At 43.2% G+C, this 20,992-nt stretch overlaps 1 protein-coding gene across 1 annotated transcript in view; it reads left to right on the plus strand.

The window, feature by feature from the left end:
• Nucleotides 1–20,992, plus strand: part of TOM1L1 (target of myb1 like 1 membrane trafficking protein) — a 64,989-nt gene that overhangs the window by 32,823 nt on the left and 11,174 nt on the right. The window contains exons 5-8 of the mRNA XM_081849672.1: nt 3,294–3,413; nt 6,306–6,407; nt 9,709–9,825; nt 20,145–20,278. Coding sequence (XP_081705798.1) covers nt 3,294–3,413; nt 6,306–6,407; nt 9,709–9,825; nt 20,145–20,278 — 473 coding nt within the window. The remainder of the gene's footprint in view (nt 1–3,293; nt 3,414–6,305; nt 6,408–9,708; nt 9,826–20,144; nt 20,279–20,992) is intronic.

Below are 20,992 nucleotides of genomic sequence, written 5' to 3' on the forward strand. Positions count from 1 at the left end.
TCGAACATTCTGGCTCCCGAACAATTGGAAACTGGAAGTGATTTTTCCAGTTTTCGTACATTCTTTTGGAAGCCAAATGTCTGATGGTGTTTCCACAGCTTCCAGTTTGCGGCAGGAGCTTCCTGCAGCCAATCTGAAGCTGCGCTTTGTTTTTTGAATGTTTTGGAAGTTGAACGGACTTCTGGAACAGATTCCTTTCGACTTCTGAGGTACAACTGTGTATCTAATATAAAGGTAAATGTAAAGGGACCCCTTACCATTAGATCCAGTTGTGACTGACTCTGAGGTTGCGGCGCTCATCTCGCTTTATTGGCTGAGGGAGCCGGCGTACAGCTTCCGGGTCATGTGGCCAACACGACTAAGCCACTTCTAAACTACAGGCCAACAAAATTGCGGGCAGGATATGAATTATGATCAGTGGATTGAGAATGAAAATAAATGTAATAGAGGAAATCTATATTAGATATAAACCACAGAGCCTAGGACTTGCTGATCAGAAGGTCAGCAATTCGAATCCCCGCAACGGGGTGAGCTCCCGTTGCTCGATCCCTGCTCCTGCCAACCTAGCAGTTCGAAAGCACGTCAAAGTGCAAGTAGATAAATAGGTACCGCTCTGGCAGGAAGGTAAACGGCGTTTCCGTGCACTGCTCTGGTTCGCCAGAAGCGGCATAGTCATGCTGGCCACATGACCCGGAAGCTGTACGCCAGCTTCCTCGGCCAATGAAGTGAGATGAGCGCTGCAACCCCAGAGTCGGCCACGACTGGACCTAATGGTCAGGGGTCCCTTTACTTTTCCAACCGCAACCTTACAAGTTGTGACAATTTGCTACGCAGTACAGTGGTACCTTGGGTTACATACGCTTCAGGTTACATACGCTTCAGGTTACAGACTCCGCTAACCCAGAAATAGTGCTTCAGGTTAAGAACTTTGCTTCAGGATGAGAAGAGAAATCGTGCTCCAGCGGCGCGGCAGCAGCAGGAGGCCCCATTAGCTAAAGTGGTGCTTCAGATTAAGAACAGTTTCAGGTTAAGTACGGGCCTCCGGAACGAATTAAGTACTTAACCTGAGGTACCACTGTAGGCAAAAAACCAAATGGCACCAGCCAATCAGACAAATAATAAAAATTCCTACCAGGCCCTTGCTCCAAAGCAGACGACCCCATGACAGGCATAGCTAGGTCACCACAAACAAACCCTAAATATAAGGAGGGTGGGCGGGTAATCCGATGTGCGCAGCGAAAAGAGAAAGCTAAACGCTGCGCACAGGGAATAAATAACAACCCCACCAATCAAACAATTTTGCAGCATCTCTCCAGCAACAATTGGAGGTGCCCTATCAAATTCGTGTCCATTCATACTAAACCTGCCCAGCAACAGGGGATGTCATGGTTGCCCCCACCGCAACACGTGCTCCCCATGAAGGTGAACCCGCTTTGTTCAAACAAGACCTGAGAGACACACACTCTTTAGTTTCAACCCTCCACTAGCTTCTACGGTTTCTTTGCATGCCATCCACCTACTCTAAGTCATACCCGCCTGAGATCCTGTCAAACTAGACAGGCGAATGAGGAATGAGGAAGAGATAGGAGAGTTGCAGAGTAGCAGGGTTGCGCTTTAATGCGTTGTGTCGCCTTTTGAAAAACACTGAGAATGGGATGAGTTGAGACAGCACTTGTGAATGGATGGGACCAGGTTGTGATATGGGGCGGGGCTGGAGAGAGCTGAAAGAAATGACAGCATTTTCTCTTTTATAGGGTTGCTGTGTGATGCATCTCTCACTGTGTATTCCTACCATTGCTATGCCAACTTTGAAACTATTTATTTCATCGGGTTTCAAACAGGGTGGATTTGATTTAAATCAAATCAATTTAAATCACTAGTCAGCAAGACTTGATTTAAATCTCTTTTTTTGACAGAAAGACTCATTCTTGCTGGTATAATCTTAATATTTACGACCAGATGAAGGTTTCATTTTTGGAATAATAAATTTTCAGAGTAGTTTTTACAGTTCTATCCAAAATTACTGATTTGGTTATACTATTAGAAATACAGTGGTACCTCTGGTTACGTACTTAATTCGTTCCAGAGGTCCGCTCTTAACCTGAAACTGTTCTTAACCTGAAGACCACTTTAGCTAATGGGGCCTCCTGCAGCTGCTGTGCCGCTGCCGCACGATTTCTGTTCTCATCCTGAAGCAAAGTTCTTAACCCGAGGTAATATTTCTGGGTTAGTGGAGTCTGTAACCTGAAGCATATGTAACCTGAAACGTATGTAACCCAAGGTACCACTGTACATAGACAGATAATTATGAAATTATGGTGAGGTTTAATAAGTTAACTGTTTATAGTTGACAACCTTTCTGCTGTACTTTATTGGAAGGAGAAAAATAAACATGTCCTTAATAACATTTTAAACAATTTATTTAACTAAAACAATAAAATTATAGCATATGCATCCATGTTTGTTAACTGATGTGGTTCATTTTTTTTAATAAAAAAAGCACACCTTAGACTGAGTTTTAGCACACATGAAAAACTTAAAACAAATCCTTATTTCCTGATGAAATATAGCCTTTGGACTATAATGTAACTTAATTAGAAAACTACCTTTCGAAAGATTTTTCCCCCAAAAAGCATTTTATTTTAAAAATCCAATTTAAATTTTAAAAAAACCCGATTTAAATTTTAAAAATCTGATTTTTAAAAAACAGTTGTTTTTTTTATCCATCCCGGTTTCAAATTCTATTTTGTGCAGAATTGCCTCCCAAATTGCTTCACAGCTGTATGCAATAATGCAACTATAAAACTTTTTTAAAGGGGGAGGGAAAACCCACTGCAATTGTTTTTGTCTTATCCCCAATCTGTGAAAGAGAAACTGTGTCGAACCTTTGGCCAATCATATCTGTTTCACTGGATCTGTGACAGACCTTGGCGAATGTATCGTTGGACCAAAATATGCTTTTTGTAAATACAGTCGTACCTTGGAAGTTGAAGGGAATCCGTTCTGGAAGTCCAATCGACTTCCAAAAGGTTTGCAAACCAAAGCGCGGCTTCTGATTGGCTGCAGGAAGGATCTGCAGCCAATTGGAAGTTGTGGAACCCACGTCAGACGTTTGGGTTCCAAAGAACATTTGCAAACTGGAACACTCATTTCTGGGTTTGCGGTGTTCAGGAGCCAAGGTATGACTGTATTGGCAGTTGTGGGGGTATATATGTGTGTGGAAACCTTAATTCTGTTTCAACAGCTTTTCTCCCCCCCCTTTTTTTTTTTTTAAAAAAAATACTTTTTAAAAGACTTGGGCCCGAGGATTTCAAGGAGGTGTGGATGTCAGTGATGTCAAGGAGGTGTACTTGGAGCTGCTTAAGAAAGGAGTCGAATTTCCATCCTTGGGAAGCAACAATGGAACCAAGAAGGTAGGAATGCTCTTGCGGCACTTCCCCGATTGGAAACAGGATATTATCCTTGCAAAATCTGCATGTGTGGCAGAGTTGTGCTGGTTAATTAAAAAACAATAATGCACATTTGACAGAGTGATTTCCATGCTTAGGAAACCAGTCATACGTTTCTGCCTTGGAGCATTTAAAAATCTGAGAGTGGGAGGAATTGTTTTTTTTAAAACAGGAAATGTCGAGGTTGAGGTGCTTAAAACTGCCCACGAGATCCAGAATCCCAGTTTCATCTCTGTGGGTTAATGCAAATGTAGGCATCCGGATTGCCTTCCGGGCTTTGTAAATTTCCGCCAAAATAAAAACAAATCTCGACACGTGCAGGCAAAGCACAAGGCATATTTTGAAGGTGGGATAGGAAGGAGGGAGGAGTGTAAAATTGGTTATAAAGCACATTATGGACTTAAAAAAAGAAAGTAAGGAGCCTTTTAGTTTAAAATGAGGCTGCATTTTAATGTTTTAATGTTGTAGCTCAATCTTGTTTTTTAAGTTGTATTTCAATCAACTTGTTTTTATTATTGGTTGTTAGCCGCCCTTGGGGGGACACGGGTGGCGCTGTGGGTAAAACCTCAGCACCTAGGGCTTGCCGATCTAATGGTCAGCGATTCGAATCCCTGCAACTGGGTGAGCTCCTGTCGTTCGGTCCCAGCTCCTGCCCAGTTCAAAAGCACGTCAAAGTGCAAATAGATAAATAGGTACCACTTTCTAGCGGGAAGGTAAATGGCATTTCCGTGTGCTGGGCTGGTGCCGGCTCGCCAGAGCAGCTTCGTCACGCTGGCCATGTGACCCGGAAGTGTCTCCGGACAGCGCTGGCCCCCGGCCTCTTAAGTGAGATGGGCGCACAACCCTAGAGTCGGACACGACTGACCCGTATGGACAGGGGTACCTTTACCTTTAGCTGCCCTGAGCCCGGTCTTGGCTGGGAAGGGCGGGGTATAAATAAATTATTATTATTATTATTATTATTATTATTATTATTATTATTATTATTATTATTTTCCAGGCTTCATGGTGACTGGGAAATAGCCTCACACTTTCACCTGATTAACTTAGGCACAGAATAGAATGCAGAATAATATTTGACAAGTGTAGTACTAATTTCTCATTTTAAGTATTGTAGAGTATGGAGTTATGTGAGCCCCTGAGCCAAGGCAGCCCTGTATAGGGAAGTTTTTTTAAAAAAATGTTTAATGTTTCATTATGTTTTTATATATGTTGGAAGCCGCTCAGGCAGCAGCCCAGCCAGATGGGTGGGGCATAAATAATAAAATAGGAGTAGTAATAATAAGAATTGTTAACTAATTTTGTTGCTTGAACTGTGTTTAAAAGGATTGATACAAATAGAAATTGTTTCCCTCTAGAGGGAGCCTTTGAAACTGTTACAGGAGTGGAGCTGGGGGGATTACCAGCTGCAGAGATAAAAAAACTGTGAGAACCAGGGATTGACCTTGGATTGGTAAGAATGTCGACAGAAGAAGCCTTGGTGATTGCATTATGCAAGATAAGTGCCTCATTGGAATAGCTTCATAAGAAGACGGATGTGATGACTATCAAAATTAACAATTTGGGACAAAAAGTGACTGATTTGGAACAAAAAGTGAACATCTATACAGAAACTATTCAGGAATTGTTTCAGGAATCTACTTTGACATGGCAAATTGTTGAGAAGGCAAGGGAGAAAGTTGTTGTTGAACCTAAAGTAATACAAGTGGAGAGAGTCCCAGTCTTACAGAGGCAATTTGATGAATATAAGTTGTTGCCTTCTATGACTGAATTTAGAGAAAGTCAGATTTTGAGGATTGGAACCCTGCTTGGATTTGAGAAGGAAAGTTGGATAGATTCCCTCATGCAGGGATGTACTGACCTTTGGGATTTGGACTTGGGCCAGGAGGAGATTGGAGTTGTGGGGACTTTCAGTTTTGGAGCGATTTTGAAACACGTCCTGAAACATCTTTTGGACTTTAGTGCTAACTACGGAGATTTGGCTGACCTGTCGAGAAAGAATAAAAATATTGCTAGGTTGGAGCCTCCCCAAGATCTACTCCTCGGCATCAAAGGAAGGAAATTAAGAACAAGATCAACAGAAGACAAAGTAAAGTGCATGTATAAATATGAAGAAGATCTGCAGAAGGGACTTGGAAAAGAGTTAAGAGCCTCGGACAGAAGATCACCAGGTTTATGGACCATATGGAATAGACGGAAAGGACTGGCAGAATCCGAGACCAGGGAGAAGAGACGGTGGAAGAAGATTGGAAAAAGTTTAAAGTTTATTTATAGAAATATTGTAAAATTAATGAGTGTTAGAAAAATGTTGGAATGAAATTATATGGCTTTAGTAGAAAGGAGTTAAGTATAAATAAGTATTATGGTATTAATGGAAGATAAGGTTAAAATAAGTTAAGTTAATTATATGACAGAAAATAGAGAAAGAGGGAAAGGAATTGCTGAAATAATGAATAGAAGTGGAATACAAAAAGGGAGGTGAGAGGAAGTCGATGAAACGAGGGAATGAAAGATAGGGCATTGAAACGGTATGATGTATGTTTTTTAATTTTTTATGTTTAGTTTAATGTGTTGATGTTGTGTTGTGCATTGTATATTGTATTGTATTGTATTGTATTTCTTTTGCCTTTTTTCTTTTCTTCTCTTTTTTCTTTTCTTCTTCTTTTCTTCTTTAAAAGTAATAAATATTATTATTTAAAAGTAATAAATATTATTAAAAAAATAATAAGAAGAAGAATTGTTGCTGCTGTTAAATAGGGCGTCCCTATTTTCATCGGAGGGTATGAAACAATATAACGGGTTTATGGTTCCCCAAACAACAACACCCTAATATCTTATTGCATTGTGTATCCACAGCCTTTGCCTCTGGTCTCCACAAAAGCATCATATGGTAGTCCCAGGAGGGGCATTTTAGGATCCCTCCCCCCATCTACAGTCATAACACTGATTCCCGAACAGGTAAAGTGCCACTATTCTTTTTAATATTTTGCAACTCAAAGAGTTCATTGTCATAACCCGCTGGCTTGACAGTGGAGCTTCTAAATCATTTATTTACTTACAGTAGCTGCATGTTGTCCAATAACAGTGTTTCTCTGGATAGCTTAGAACAATAACCCACCGAAAATGTGATGGCAGTCAGCAGAACAATTAAAAAAAACTACATAAACATATTAACGGCAGCAAGGAAAACAGTACTGAGGGAGCCAGCGTTTGTCCGCAGTCAGTTTTTCTGGGTCATGTGGCCAGCATGACTAAGCTGCTTCTGGCGCAACGGAACACCGAAACCAGAGCAGCGCAAGGAAACGCCATTTACCTTCCCGCCAGAGTGGTACCTATTTATCTACTTGCACTGGTGTGCTTTCGAACTGCTAGGTGGACAGGAGCTGGGACAGAGCAACGGGAGCTCACCCTGTCATGGAGATTTGAACCGCCAAGCTTCCAATTGGCAAGCCAAGAGGCTCAGTGGTTTAGACCACAGCGCCACCCGTGTCCCTTATAAGAGGGTGCCACCCCCCAAAAGGCCCTTCGCTCCCTAGCACCTTATCAGACCACTGCTGGCAGAGAAGTAACTCCAGAGATGCTCTCAGATTCTAAGTAGGTGCAGGAAGATCAAGTTGGACTCCAACTCAAATCACCCCTGACCTTTGCCCATGCTGGCTGGGGAAGATGGGAGTTGGAATCCAACAACATGGGTTCCCTATCCCTACTTTAAAGTTACAGTCTCAAGGCTTTGAAAGTTGCAACTAGTGAGTTGGGGGTTATTGTTTTGTTGTTTTTGCTTTAAATATTTACTTGTGTTTTTACCTTGTGATGAAGGGTGGTATACGAATCTAATAAATAATAATTATTAATAAAAAAAATAAATCATTTACAGCTGAGCTTTTGACAAAGTGGCACTGCTTTGTGTTGATGTTTGGTTGCCATGCATTCTTTCTGCAGTGTCAGCACTCTGCAAAAGTTGCATATACAGTGGTGCCCCGCAAGACGAATGCCTCGCAAGACGGAAAACCCGCTAGATGAAAGGGTTTTCCGTTTTGGAGGTGCTTCGCAAAACGAATTTCCTATGGGCTTGCTTCGCAAGATGAAAATGTCTTGCGAGTTCCTGCGGGTTTTTTTCCCTTTCCCCCCGTTTTTCTAAGCCGCTAAGCCGCTTATCAGCTGATCCCCTAAGCCGCTTATCAGCTGATCCCCTAAGCCGCTAAGCCGCTTAACAGCTGATCCGCTAAGCCGCTTATCAGCTGATCCACTAAGCCGCTAAGCTGCTTAACAGCTGATCCGCTAAGCCGCTAAGCTGCTTAACAGCTGATCCGCTAAGCCGCTTAACAGCTGATCCGCTAAGCCGCTAAGCCGCTTAAAAGCTGATCTGCTAAGCCGCTTAGCAGCTGATCTGCTAAGCCGCTTATTAGCTGATCCGCTAAACCCTCTAAGCCGCTAATAGCGCTAATCCGCTACGCCGCTAATGGGCTTGCTTCGCAAGACGAAAAAACCACAAGACGAAGAGACTCGCGGAACGGATTCTTTTCGTCTTGCGAGGCACCACTGTACAGTGGTACCTCAGGTTACATACGCTTCAGGTTACAGACTCCGCTAACCCAGAAATAGTACCTCATAATAGTACCTCATTTTGACTGTCTGTGCATGCGTGAGCAGCGAAATCCGGAAGTAACAGTCAAAATGACGTCACGCGCATGCGCGGAAGCGGCAAATCGCGACATGCGCAGACACGCAGTCGTGGGTTGCGTTCGCTTCAGAATGCGAATGGGGCTCCGGAACGGATCCCATTCGTATCCTGAGGTACCACTGTATAGCTCTCACTAGATGCCAGCAAAAGCCCTGGGACTGTTAAATTCATTTATGCGCATGTTTGTGTCTGTGATTATTTAATTACTCCCCCTCTGTATTGCTGTCTCCAACCAATCCAACACCGCTCTCTGCCAGGGCAGATGCTGGCGGTAGCTGTTATTATTTTTTACTTTTTGTGTGTGCTGTACCAGCTCCAGGCTAGCACATCGCAGGAGCCTGGGTCAGGTTCCTCCCCAAGAAATCACCCGGGCTTTGATCTGGTGAATTTGTTGCCTTCCCTGTAAATACTCCATTCTGGGGGCCTTATGGAGGCTAGTTCTGGCCATCACTGGTGGTCTGGCATTCTCTGCCACACTCCCAGCCGGTGTCACAGTGGCCTCTGATCTGGGAAAGGAGCATGTTGACTTGACAGCACATTTCTAGGCCTGTTGAAATCAGTCCCAGTGAATTCAGTAGGGCTTACTCGCAAGTAAGCAGGCTTAGGATTGTAGCCCTACGGTGCAACGCCAGACCCTCCAAGTGTCCCTATTTTCCAGAGACAGTCCCAGATGTACAGAAGCCGTCCCGGTTTTTAATTTGAACCTGGAATGTCCCGCTTTTCTTTAGGATGTCCCTATTTTCATCAGAGAAATGTTGGAGGGCGTGGAGTTATGCGACCCCTGAGCCAAGGAGATAAGTAACTATATGGCCTTGAGAAGAAATCTGAAGGCAGCCCTGTATAGGGAAGCTTTTTAACGTTTAACTACAGTGGTACCTCGGGTTAAGTACTTAATTTCTTCCGGAGGTCCGTTCTTAACCTGAAGCACCACTTTAGATAGTGGGTCCTGCTGCTGCTGCCGTTGCGCCGCCGGAGCACGATTTCTGTTCTCATCCTGAAGCAAAGTTCTTAACCTGAAGCACTATTTCTGGGTTAGCAGAGTCTGTAACCTGAAGCATATGTAACCTAAAGCGTATGTAACCCGAGGTACCACCGTATGTTTTTATATATGTTGGAAGCTGCCCAGAGTGGCTGGAGCAACCCAGTCAGATGGGTGGGGTATAAATAGTAAAATTATTACTATTATTATGGAATAGGAAGTTCCTATTTTCACCAGGGAAATGTTGGAGGGTATGCAATGTTTATGCATTCTCACAGAGAATCTGGGTGGCACTTAATCCCTGGTACATTCATTTAGAATTGCAGCCTTAGTTCAGCATTGAATTTTCTAAAAGGGGTAGCCAAAGGCCCCTAAGAAACTTACAACCAGATATAATGATAATAATAATAATAATAATAATAATAATAATAATAATAATAATAATAATTTTATTATTTATTCCCCATGCATCTGGCTTGGTAAGCCAGCCCTGCAATAAATATGTCTCTGCTGCAAAGCTGGCAGGACTTTCAGAGCCCAAACCACGACATGCAAAATAATTTTTCCCTTGTGTTTTGCTCCATTATGGTCCTGAGCAGATTGGAAAGCTGTACAGCGAGCTGGATATGGTAAAGATGAACGTGAGGGTCATGTCAGCCATCCTGAAGGAAAACGTACCTGGATCAGAAAATCCAGATGATATGGAGCTTCTCCAGGTACAGTACACCCTTTTGCTGGGATAGGTAATGAAAAGCAAAGGTGTGTGTGGGTGTGTTACAAGATTGTTATTGTACTTCACCAGATCTTAACCTATTACAGTATTTGTACAAATGGATTCCAAATATCATTGACTTTGTCCGTGGAAAGTCTGTGTTTATATGCAAGTTGTTCATATGTTGCAAGTTTGTATAAGTCTTCAATACAGTCGTAGAAGGGAGCTGCGTTTTTATTTTTCCAATTCATCAGTATCAGTCTTTTTGCTGTGATAAAGGCACAGAAAGTCCACTCGTATTGTCCTTTTGTAAGGTTCCATGTGCTGGGTATATAATTCAAGAGGATATTTTGCTCTGTAAATGTAAGGTTGTTCCGCACCGTTCTGTTGATGGTTTCAGTTACCTTCTGCCAAAAACCTTTCAGTTTAGCACAATGGAAAAACACATGTTTTAGAGGAGCATTATCCCATTAGATACAGTGGTACCTCAGGTTAAGTACTTAATTCAATCTGGAGGTCCGTTCTTAACCTGAAACTGTTCTTAACCTGAATCACCACTTTAGCTAATGGGGCCTCCTGCTGCTGCTGTGCTGCCGGAGCACGATTTCTGTTCTCATCCTGAAGCAAAGTTCTTAACCCAAGGTAATATTTCTGGGTTAGTGGAGTCTGTAACCTGAAGCGTATGTAACCTGAAGCATATGTAACCCGAGGTACCACTGTACCTTAAAGAGTAAAGGGACCCCTGACCATTAGGTCCAGTCGTGGCTGACTCTGGGATTGCGGCGCTCATCTCGCTTTATTGGCCAAGGGAGCCGGCATTCAGCTTCTGGGTCATGTGGCCAGCATGACTAAGCCGCTTCTGGCGAACCAGAGCAGTGCACGGAAACACGCTTAACTTCCCGCCGGAGCGGTACCTATTTATCTACTTGCACTTCCTTTCGAACTGCTAGGTTGGCAGGAGCAGGGACAGAGCAACGGGAGCTCACCCCGTCGTGGGGATTCAAACCGCCAACCTTCTGATCGGCAAGTCCTAGGCTCTGTGGTTTAACCCAGAGCGCCACCCATGTCCTGTTAGATAGCTTAGCTAGCCCTTTTTAAAAAACAAATGTAATGGGGTCCAGTATATTCTAAATTGGACGCGGGTGGCGCTGTGGGTAAAACCACAGTGCCTAGGACTTGCCGATCGTATGGTCGGCAGTTCGAATCCCCACGGCGGGGTGAGCTCCCGTCTTTCGGTCCCAGCTCCTGCCCACCTAGCACTTCGAAAGCACCCTTAAAGTGCAAGTAGATAAATAGGTACCGCTTTATAGCAGGAAGGTAAACGGCGTTCCGTGTGCTGCGCTGGTGCAGGCTCACCAGAACAGCGATGTCACACTGGCCATGTGACCCGGAAGTGTCTGCGGACGGCGCCGGCTCCTGGCCTCTAGAGCGCACAACCCTAGAGTCTGTCAAGACTGGCCCGTACGGGCAGGGGTACCTTTACCTTTACCTATATTCTAAGTATTATTTTTTGTTGTATGAGCCTCAGTTTAAGCTCCAGAGACACCCTTGCTCTAGCAGTTAAAACAGTAGTTAATGAAAAGCAAAGGTGATGGAATATGTGGAATCTCAAGGCATTAATTTGCACTCTGTATTATCAAGGAGCGGGACCCAGAACCAGTGTCTAGTTTCCCTGTCCAGTTCCACCTGATGCCCTTCTTCCCCAACAAGTATACTGGGGTGGAACACGGGGTCCTGCCACCATGGGCAGCTGTGGGGACAGGCAGGGGCAGCCAGTCTAGGACTGTGAGAAAACCCCCAGGCAAAGTAACTGCAGCTACCATCTTGATTTCCCCAGAGTTCTATAATGGGGTCCAGATATATTCTAGGAAAATTAAGATGGCAGTGTCTGCAGCCCGTTAGCCCATTCCCGTTCCTTTTAATCTGTGCCAGTTCTAAAATGTAAAAAGAGAAGAAGAAAAAGTTTAAAAGAACTGAAGAGATCCCAGCATCATTAAGCCTATCATCATTAAGCTGATCAAATTTGCAGATGACACCAAACTGGGAGGGGTGGCTAACACCCCAGAGGACAGGATCACACTTCAAAACGACCTTGACAGATTAGAGAACTGGGCCAAAACAAACAAGATGAATTTTAACAGGGAGAAATGTAAAGTATTGCACTTGGGCAAAAAAAATGAGAGGCACTAATACAAGATGGGTGACACCTGGCTTGAGAGCAGTACATGTGAAAAGGATCTAGGAGTCTTGGTTGACCACAAACTTGACATGAGCCAACAGTGTGACGCGGCAGCTAAAAAAGCCAATGCAATTCTGGGCTGCATCAATAGGAGTATAGTATCGAGATCAAGGGAAGTAATATTGCCACTGTATTCTGCTCTGGTCAGACCTCACCTGGAGTACTGTGTCCAGTTCTGGGCACCACAGTTCAAGAAGGACACTGACAAACTGGAACGTGTCCAGAGGAGGGCAACCAAAATGGTCAAAGGCCTGGAAATGATGCCTTATGGACTTCCGGGTTAGCGCGAACGGCTAATGGCGGATTCCCTCCGAGCTCCGGAGGGAATCGGCTCTGCTGAAGACGGGTCTTGCCGTGCCGGCGACACGGGGACCCTCAGAAACCGCAGGCGCGGATGCCTGCAGACTTGGTGACTCGGTGGGCACCTTAAGCGCCCTCCCCGACCCATGAAGAGCCTTTTTAAAGGCTACGGAGAGGGTACGGAGAGTGGCGTGGTGCTGAGAGTAGACCGCTACTTCAGTGGAGCGAAGCCGCAAGCCATGGCCGGAGAGCGCTGACTTTCTTCCCAAAATTTGGACTGGATAATAAAGGACCCGTGAGTAGTGGAATTTGGACTTTAAAAATTTTTTATCTTGTGAATTCGGCATGATCGGGGGATGTGTTAAAGGGAAGTCCGCACCCCCTCTACTTATAGACGATTTAAAGCAAGGAACGGAGAATTAAGGCGGAATGAATACTGTTTTGATGATTTAAAAGTTTTTCACAAATTCGATAGAAGAAGATTTTGTGCTGGAGAGAAAGGGAGGAATTTTGGAACTTTGTGTGTAATCCCCCCCAAAAACCCGGGAGTGTCCTATTTGGGTGCCGGAGGAAGAAGTGAAAGGAGTTTGACAGCTGTCAAAGAAGCTGTCAAACGGGCGGACAAAGTAAAGAATTTTGTTATTTAACAACTCTTTGAATTAAAGGTGATACATTTGAACTGAGGCGAGTGGAAACAAAGTATTGATAATAACAAAGTAACAGATTTTTGGAAAAGGACTACTAAATAACTGAAAGCCCCCTAGGGGGAATTAGTGACATTACAATGGCTGCAGAGGGAAAATTACTGGCGGAGATAGAAAAAATGTTCTTTCTCGTGGGAATCCTGCAAGAGCAGAGTATGGCTCTGAGTAAAGTATTTATGACCTTGAATTCTGAAACAAACAACTCTGCTGAATGCACAAAGGAGACGCATGATAAAGACTCTGCAGCTGAGCAGGAAGAGATGCCTTTGGAATTGACAGAGAAGAAAGAAGGAGTTCAGACACTACAAGTGGAAAATATCAACCAGGAATCTACATTGTTGGAGTATGAGCAAGAAGACCTTTGGATTACAAATCTGCCAAAGATGAGAAAGAAGAAGAGGGAAGTCCCTGGAGTACTTGGAATACTAAAACTAAAAAGAATAAAGCAACATGATTGGGACTTTCCTCTTGAGTATGGAAAACTGGATGGTTCTTCGCAGCAAACACTTTTTAACATTCTGGATGAAAGAAAATATGATGTGACTCTGACTGAACTCCTTCGGGGTCCTAGGACCAACAAAGAGGACTACCAATATAGTTGGCAGAGAGGAACTGACAGAGAATCAGACGCCTCGGACGTGAGGAATCCGGGCTAAGAACTATTTTTTGTTTGTTTTTTGGACATTTGTTTGGGAAGGGACAGAAACCGGGGCGGGGGGGGAGAGAGAGAATAGAATTATAAAATGTTATGATTTGTTTTATTTGGTCAATGTGACCTATAATTAATACAATAAAGGGAAAATTTGTGGAAGGGAAGTTAGATCGACCTTAAAAAAAAAAGAAATTAATGATTATAAGAGAATTGGATAAGTTGAATATAGATAAACAAAAAGAATTAAATTTTTAAAAGCAATATGAATATGTTTAAGAGGTTAGGTAAGAACTTGCTGAATTAATTATTGGAATTGGGATGTAAGAGGAGGGGGTGGGGGGAAGTCAATGAAAGTGGGTAAAGAAAATTAGGGTATGTAATTGTATTTGTGTGTTTTTGTTTTTGTGTGTGTGTTTGTTGTTATAAAATGTAAAAACCCAATAAAAATTATTAAAAAAAAAAAAAAGGAAATGATGCCTTATGAGGAACGGCTAAGGGAGCTGGACATGTTTAGCCTGGAGAAGAGGAGGTTAAGGGGTGATATGATAGCCATGTTCAAATATATAAAAGGATGTCACATAGAGGAGGGAGAAAGGTTGTTTTCTGCTGCTCCAGAGAAGTGGACACGGAGCAATGGTTCCAAACTACAAGAAAAAAGATTCCACCTAAACATTAGGAAGAACTTCCTGACAGTAAGATCTGTTCGACAGTGGAATTTGCTGCCAAGGAGTGTGGTGGAGTCTCCTTCTTTGGAGGTCTTTAAGCAGAGGCTTGACAACCATATGTCAGGAGTGCTCTGATGGTGTTTCCTGCTTGGCAGGGGGTTGGACTCGATGGCCCTTGTGGTCTCTTCCAACTCTATGATTCTATGATTCTATGAGAGAATGAGGTAATCAGGTTTAAAAACAAAGCACAAACCCATTTTAAAACAAACAAATCACAAACTCTTTTTTTTTTAAAGCAAATTACATGCCCATTTTTAAACAAACTTTTTGGTTAATAGTTGTATACCCAGACTCCTTTTGCACCTGTCTACCACAGATGGAATCCATAATGAAGAAAACCACGATCCTTGAAGTAGCTTTAAATGTAAACAAATTACTTTGGAGATTTCTTGTAGAACTGATTTCTGTTTTGTAGCACAACCTAATCATTAATAAAAACTTTTTTTAAAAAAAAAGTGAAATTCTGGGAGGTAGACTTGGAAAAGGAAGGGGAAAAGGGAGATTTCCCTAATAACATGTTTCCTTGTCAAGAGAAAATCCCGTCCGAGTCTTTTTCTTTGAGTACTTCAGTAATGGGAAAATGTTTTTGCCAAACCCAGTGGCTCTAGATAGTATAATGTGGATTTCCATAAACAGACCAAACCTTCATACTATTCTCTCCTAATGCCAAGTGCATGTAAAAAAAGTAATTGTTTTCTCAAGAACACTGCATATACGACTAGATTCCACCAATACTGTCTGACTTGGCTTCTTTTTAATAGCTGCCCTTCCTACTTATTTTATTAAGCATTTACAACACGGCACCCCATAAAGATTTGGCCATGTATGGAAATCTAAGAAGCTGTTTTGGGCAATACAAAATATCCATTTCAGAGAAGAAAAACGGACACTTCTCCAAAATACCCCCTCAAGCAAAACACCTAAGACATATATTACCAATTTGATGGACTATGCTGAAATGGCAAAATTAACTGGGAAGCTCAGAAACCAAGAGGACAAGAACTTTAAAAAAGAATGGGAGAAAATTATAATTATAATTTATTTAGGAGACCATTGTAAAGAGATGAAAACATTAGCAGGATTTTAACCGTGCTTGTAAAGTAACAAGAACTATGGACAATTTAGATGGGTAAAAAAATTGGATAACTAATTGATATGCAGTTGTAAATATTGTCACTAGGACCCATAGAGGTGATGGAAGGGAGATTCAGAGATTCAGAGCAATCTCTTTATATGGTTTCTTAATTGACTTTGTTAGCTGTTTATATTCTTTAAAATTAAATTTAAAATATTAACAAAAAAGAGAAAACCTTAATACACACATGCACACACACAGGGGTTGGGCTATTGACATTCACCGACAAAACCATGGTGAGGAATCCAGATTTACAGCATGAGTCCCTTTTCCCTCCAGTGCCTTTTTAATGGGATGAATTTTCCACTTTTGTGTGGCTTTTGCTGTGCCCTCATGTGGCAAGATCTGGTACTTGTGGCATGAGGGCATGAGTTTCGCTCTCGTAGTAAAATGCCGGATCTCTCTCGCCACATGAAGGTGCATTTGGAGGAATTAAATCACCACACAAAATCGTTGTGGTAAGCCACCTCATAACAGAAACGGTAGTTGCTCCAGAAAGCCACGTGAGACATGAGACTGAAGAAATGATCTGTGGGAGAGCTGTGTGGCATAAATGCCATCTCAAGAGCCCAAAGATAACATCAGAGGGTTGGATGCAGTCTTAGTCAGAGGGAACCCACTGGAATCATTAGGATGATCTCTAAGTCTGACAAAGGCTAAATCAAACTCATCGTTTCCTTTTTTTTTTTTTTTTGTCTGCTATTTTCAGTTTCTTTGTACTTATTTATTTAAAGAATTCGTCTATCGTCTCATCAATATCCAGGAGGCAGGTAGTTAATTTGAAGGTGCTTCCCCTTTCTTCCTGTACACTGTAGACATGAAATGTGTACAACTGAGATGTCTAGAGCAGTGTTTCCCAACCTTGGGCCTCCAGCTGTTTTTGGACTACAATTCCCATCATCCCTGACCACTGGTCTTGCTAGCTAGGGATGATGGGAGTTGTAGTCCAAAAACAGCTGGAGGCCTAAGGTTGGGAAACACTGCTCTAGAGATCTCACATCTTACGGATTTAAAACTCTGAGAAGATACGCTTCACTACTTTGTAAATCTGTGGGAGGTGCTCGGAATCTGTCCATTCACATGGATAAGTTTAGAATCAGCCTTGTTTCTCAAAAGAGATTGAGTTTTTTTGCTCTTAGTCAGAGATGGGTGGTTTTTTTATATTATAATTTATGTTGTGAACCGCCCTGAGATTTGCAGGTATAGGGCAGTCTACAAATTTAATAAACAACAACAACATTACTTAGTGTGTTAGGTCGACAACAACAACAACATTAATTAGTGTGTTAGGCTCCCAATATCTGGAAGGCCATCTCCATCCATAGTGACCTTCTCTGGCACTAAGATGTGCAGAGGAGAATAATTTGGTAGCTCCATCACTCTCAGATGTGCGGAGAATGGTGTCCTGGGAAAGAATTTTCTTTGGCAGCCCCTGAATTGTGGAACTATCTCCCCACAGAGATGCATCCCAAATCTTTATTGTACAGATTTCATCCTGTGCCGAAGACGCAACCACTGTATCCTGACCTGCAGCGTGAAAGGGCTGCATCCAATGAAGTCCTACTCAAGAGTAGACCCACTGGAATTAACAAACCGAACTTGGTTGTGACCATTAACCTCAGTAGGGCTCAGGTGCGCCAACTCCGTGGGTCTCTGTTGTCATTTAGTCGTGTCTGACTCTTCGTATACCCCATGGACCAGAGCACGTCAGGCACTCCTGTCTTTCACTGCCTCCCGCAGTTTGGTCAAATTCATGTTCGTAGCTTTGAGAACACTGTCCAACCATCTCGTCCTCTGTCGTCCCCTTCTCCTTGTGCCCTCCATCTTTCAAATGTCTGCTAGGACAGGGCTCACTTCTTCCCCAATTTTGAGGGGACACAGGAGGCTGCGCGACATTGGGAGACACTGAGCAAACCTAGTAAGCCTCTCCCGATGTGACAGTTGTCACGCACACATGATGTCACACAATGTGCGATACACATGATGTCGGCCCCCCAATGTTGGGCGCAACTCAGTGCTTGTGGTAGGGCTACTCTTGAGTGGGACTAGCATTTGATATAACCCAAGGTATTTTGCTGGATTCATACTGTTCTGTTCGATTTAGAATAGCTCTGCTTGTTTTATAATGTTCATGTTTTCATAACTGTATATTTTGTTGTTGTAACCTGGCCTTGTACCTTATGGTGAAGGGCGATTAGCAAACCTTATAAACGAATAAACAGGCAAGGTCTGCAATCTGGTGAATGGTGATGCTGCCATACGAGTTTTGCAAATGCCCAGAAATGCAAACTCCTCAATTTTGGGGGGACACGCAGCGGTGACAGCTTAATTTCTCTTGTGTTTTGGGGCGTTCCCAATTTTGATCTGGGGCTATCATTTCTTCCCCACCATGCAGTTTTAAAATGATATAGAGCAGCGCAATTAACAACATAATGGCGCAGCCACCTCGTAAAAACAGCCATAAAAAAGAGCAAGCCAATTATATGCACTGATTTATTGTAATTTATCTGTAGAAACTCAGTTTCCTCCCACGCATGCATCTTTTATAGGTTGGCTTTTGTTTGTTTGTTCCTTCCGCCAAAGCTGAAGGATTCTTTCTCGGCTATGAATTGCTTGCAGTTTTGTTTTGTTTTGTTTTTATAAAAACAGCCCATACAACCTTTTCTAAAGCATCTCCAAGCTTCTGGCTTTTGGTGATTTGGAGCTATTTTCTAACCTAGAGGCACACCTCAAGGCTGTCGCAGCATCAGGTGTTGTGATGTCATGTTGTGTTTTGTTTTTAACGATGAGACTCATTAATGGAGGACATGATGGCTAAACACGAGAACACCATTAATGGTTACCAAATGCTATGCCATAGCTGTCAACTTTTCCCTTTTCTTGTGAGGAATCCTATTCGGAATAAGGGAATTTCCCTTAAAAAAGGGAAAACGTTGACAGCTATGCTATGCACAAGCAATCAGGGATGGGGATACTGTGACCCTCTCAGATGTTACTGTGCTACAATTTCCACCACCCCACTTGACTACTGACCCTGCTTGTTGGGGCTGATGGGAGTTGGGACTCCAACATCATTTAGGGGGCCACAGGCTCCTTGCTCCTGTGATGAAGGATGGCTGTCCTCATCATGCTTTACTTGTTACTTTTCCAAGAAGATGATGATAGATAGATGAGAGAGAGAGAGAGAGAGAGAGAGAGAGAGAGAGAGAGATCTGCTAGACATAGAGTGGACATCTCCATGTTCAGAGACTGTATAAGTCACAGTACAGTGGTACCTCTGGTTAAATACGCTTCAGGTTACAGACGCTTCAGGTTACAGACTCCGCTAACCCAGAAATAGTACCTCGGGTTAAGAACTTTGCTTCAGGATGAGAACAGAAATCGTACTCCGGCAGCGTGGCGGCAGCGGGAGGCCCCATTAGCTAAAGAGGTGCTTCAGGTTAATAACAGTTTCAGGTTAAGAATGGACCTCTGGAACGAATTAAGTACTTAACCCGAGGTACCACTGTACTAAATCCTGTTTACTTCTTGTGTTGGGGCTCCTCAGAAGTATCTGGTTGGGTTCTGTAGGGAACAGGATGGTGGTGTAGATGGTCTAGTTAACAAGCTTCCTCTGTTGTGAATGGCCAACGTATAATGTCTTATTGAGAAACAAAGTAGGCCTGTGGCAACTCAACTCCAGATAACCCAAGCAGTTGAGCCAATCTGCAGGACACAGTAGCAGAAAACAGATTTGACCAATTGTCCCCAGGCAACTGCTTCAGAAAAAGAAGACTCTGGGAAGACTCACTGAAATCAATGGATACGTTAGTCAGTTGCTGGTTTTACTTCTCCGAGTATGAGAATCCTATGCACACACAGTGGCTTGATTCAGACAGCCCCAGTACAATGAAGAAACACATCTGAAGGATTTCCAGGGCAGATTGTGGAGAGTGCAAAGACTTCTTCCTTCTTTATGGTAGTCGCCGGTATCCAAAAAGAAACCAAGGGAAGAGGATATAGCAGATATAGCCTTCCCTTTTTATTGCATCTGCTTTCAGGGCAGATCAGTGCTGGACCAAGACATTTTGGTGCCCAGGCAAAGACTACACACTGGGAGCCAGTGTGGTGTAGTGGTTCAGAGCGGTAGTCTCGTAATCTGGGGAACCGGGTTCGCGTCTCCGCTCCTCCACATGCAGCTGCTGGGTGACCTTGGGCTAGTCACACTTCTTTGAAGTCTCTCAGCCCCACTCACCTCACAGAGTGTTTGTTGTGGGGGAGGAAGGGAAAGGAGATTGTTAGCCGCTTTGAGACTCCTTAGGGTAGTGATAAAGTGGGATATCAAATCCAAACTCCTCCTCCTCCTCCTCCTCTTCTTCTTCTATATTTGCTTTCCCCTTCCTTTCTAAGTCCCAATGAAGGAACCTGCTTCACCTTGCTACATGGAAGGGCTAGCCCTGTATGTGGTCACCAGAACAGTGAAGAGCCTCTGATTGTGTGCCTTGGATACAAACAATGTGTATTGGATGCCTGTTGTTTTTGCCTTTCAAATGCTGATAACGGATGTCTTTCCTTTCATCCCTTGGCAGAAGCTCTATAAGACGTGTCGGGTGATGCAAGAGAGAATTATGGAGCTGCTAGCGACTGTGCAGAATGAAGACGTGATCACAGAATTGATACAAGTGAATGAAAATCTGAATAATGTCCTACTGGGACATGAAAGGTAAAGCTGTTCTATATATGCTGGGGACTCGTTGCTTATATATACACAGGTTATGCCAGTTTCAGGGGTGGGGAAACTGGCCCTTCCAACTCCCATCAGCCCCAGCCAACATTGGCTCAGCGGTCCTGGATGATGGGAGTTGTAGTCCAACAATATTTGAAGGGCTTACAGGTTGCCTGCTCCTGCAATAAAAAAGTTGTGATTGAGCTAACAAAGAGCTTTATCCCCTTGCAGTGTTCCTTGGGAGTAGGCCTCATGTACACTTTCCCTTTCCCCTTCTGCTTTGGAGAGAAGTGAATGTCTGACCAGTGGAACCTATGCTTGGCTGGTGAGCATAGGATCTCATCCTGACCATGCAATATTTGCCTCTCAGCGACTGCAGAGTCTGGCATTCCATTGTTCAGTTCACTTTTCACCCCACAGCAAGGAGCAGGGGAGAAAGCCTCTGATCTACTTTTGATCCCACCCTCGGGAGAGGTCCTTAAGGAGATAATCTCTGAATAGACTAAGTTACAAGTCTCTATTGTGATGCTTACGTTGTTTTCCGTGTCCGTTTAGGTTTCTTTTGAGACACAATTCTCTGGAGAGAAGCGAACATTGTTGCTTACCTGTTAATCTGAGTGGCACAGTTCAATTCTTTCCCTTGGCACATAAATGCTGTCCAAATGTAATGTTTTCATTACAGAATAAATAAATAAGTAATCAAAAGATAAA

The sequence above is a fragment of the Podarcis erhardii genome (genome assembly GCF_964252035.2).
Source record: "Podarcis erhardii genome assembly, chromosome: 2".
NCBI lineage: Eukaryota > Metazoa > Chordata > Lepidosauria > Squamata > Lacertidae > Podarcis > Podarcis erhardii.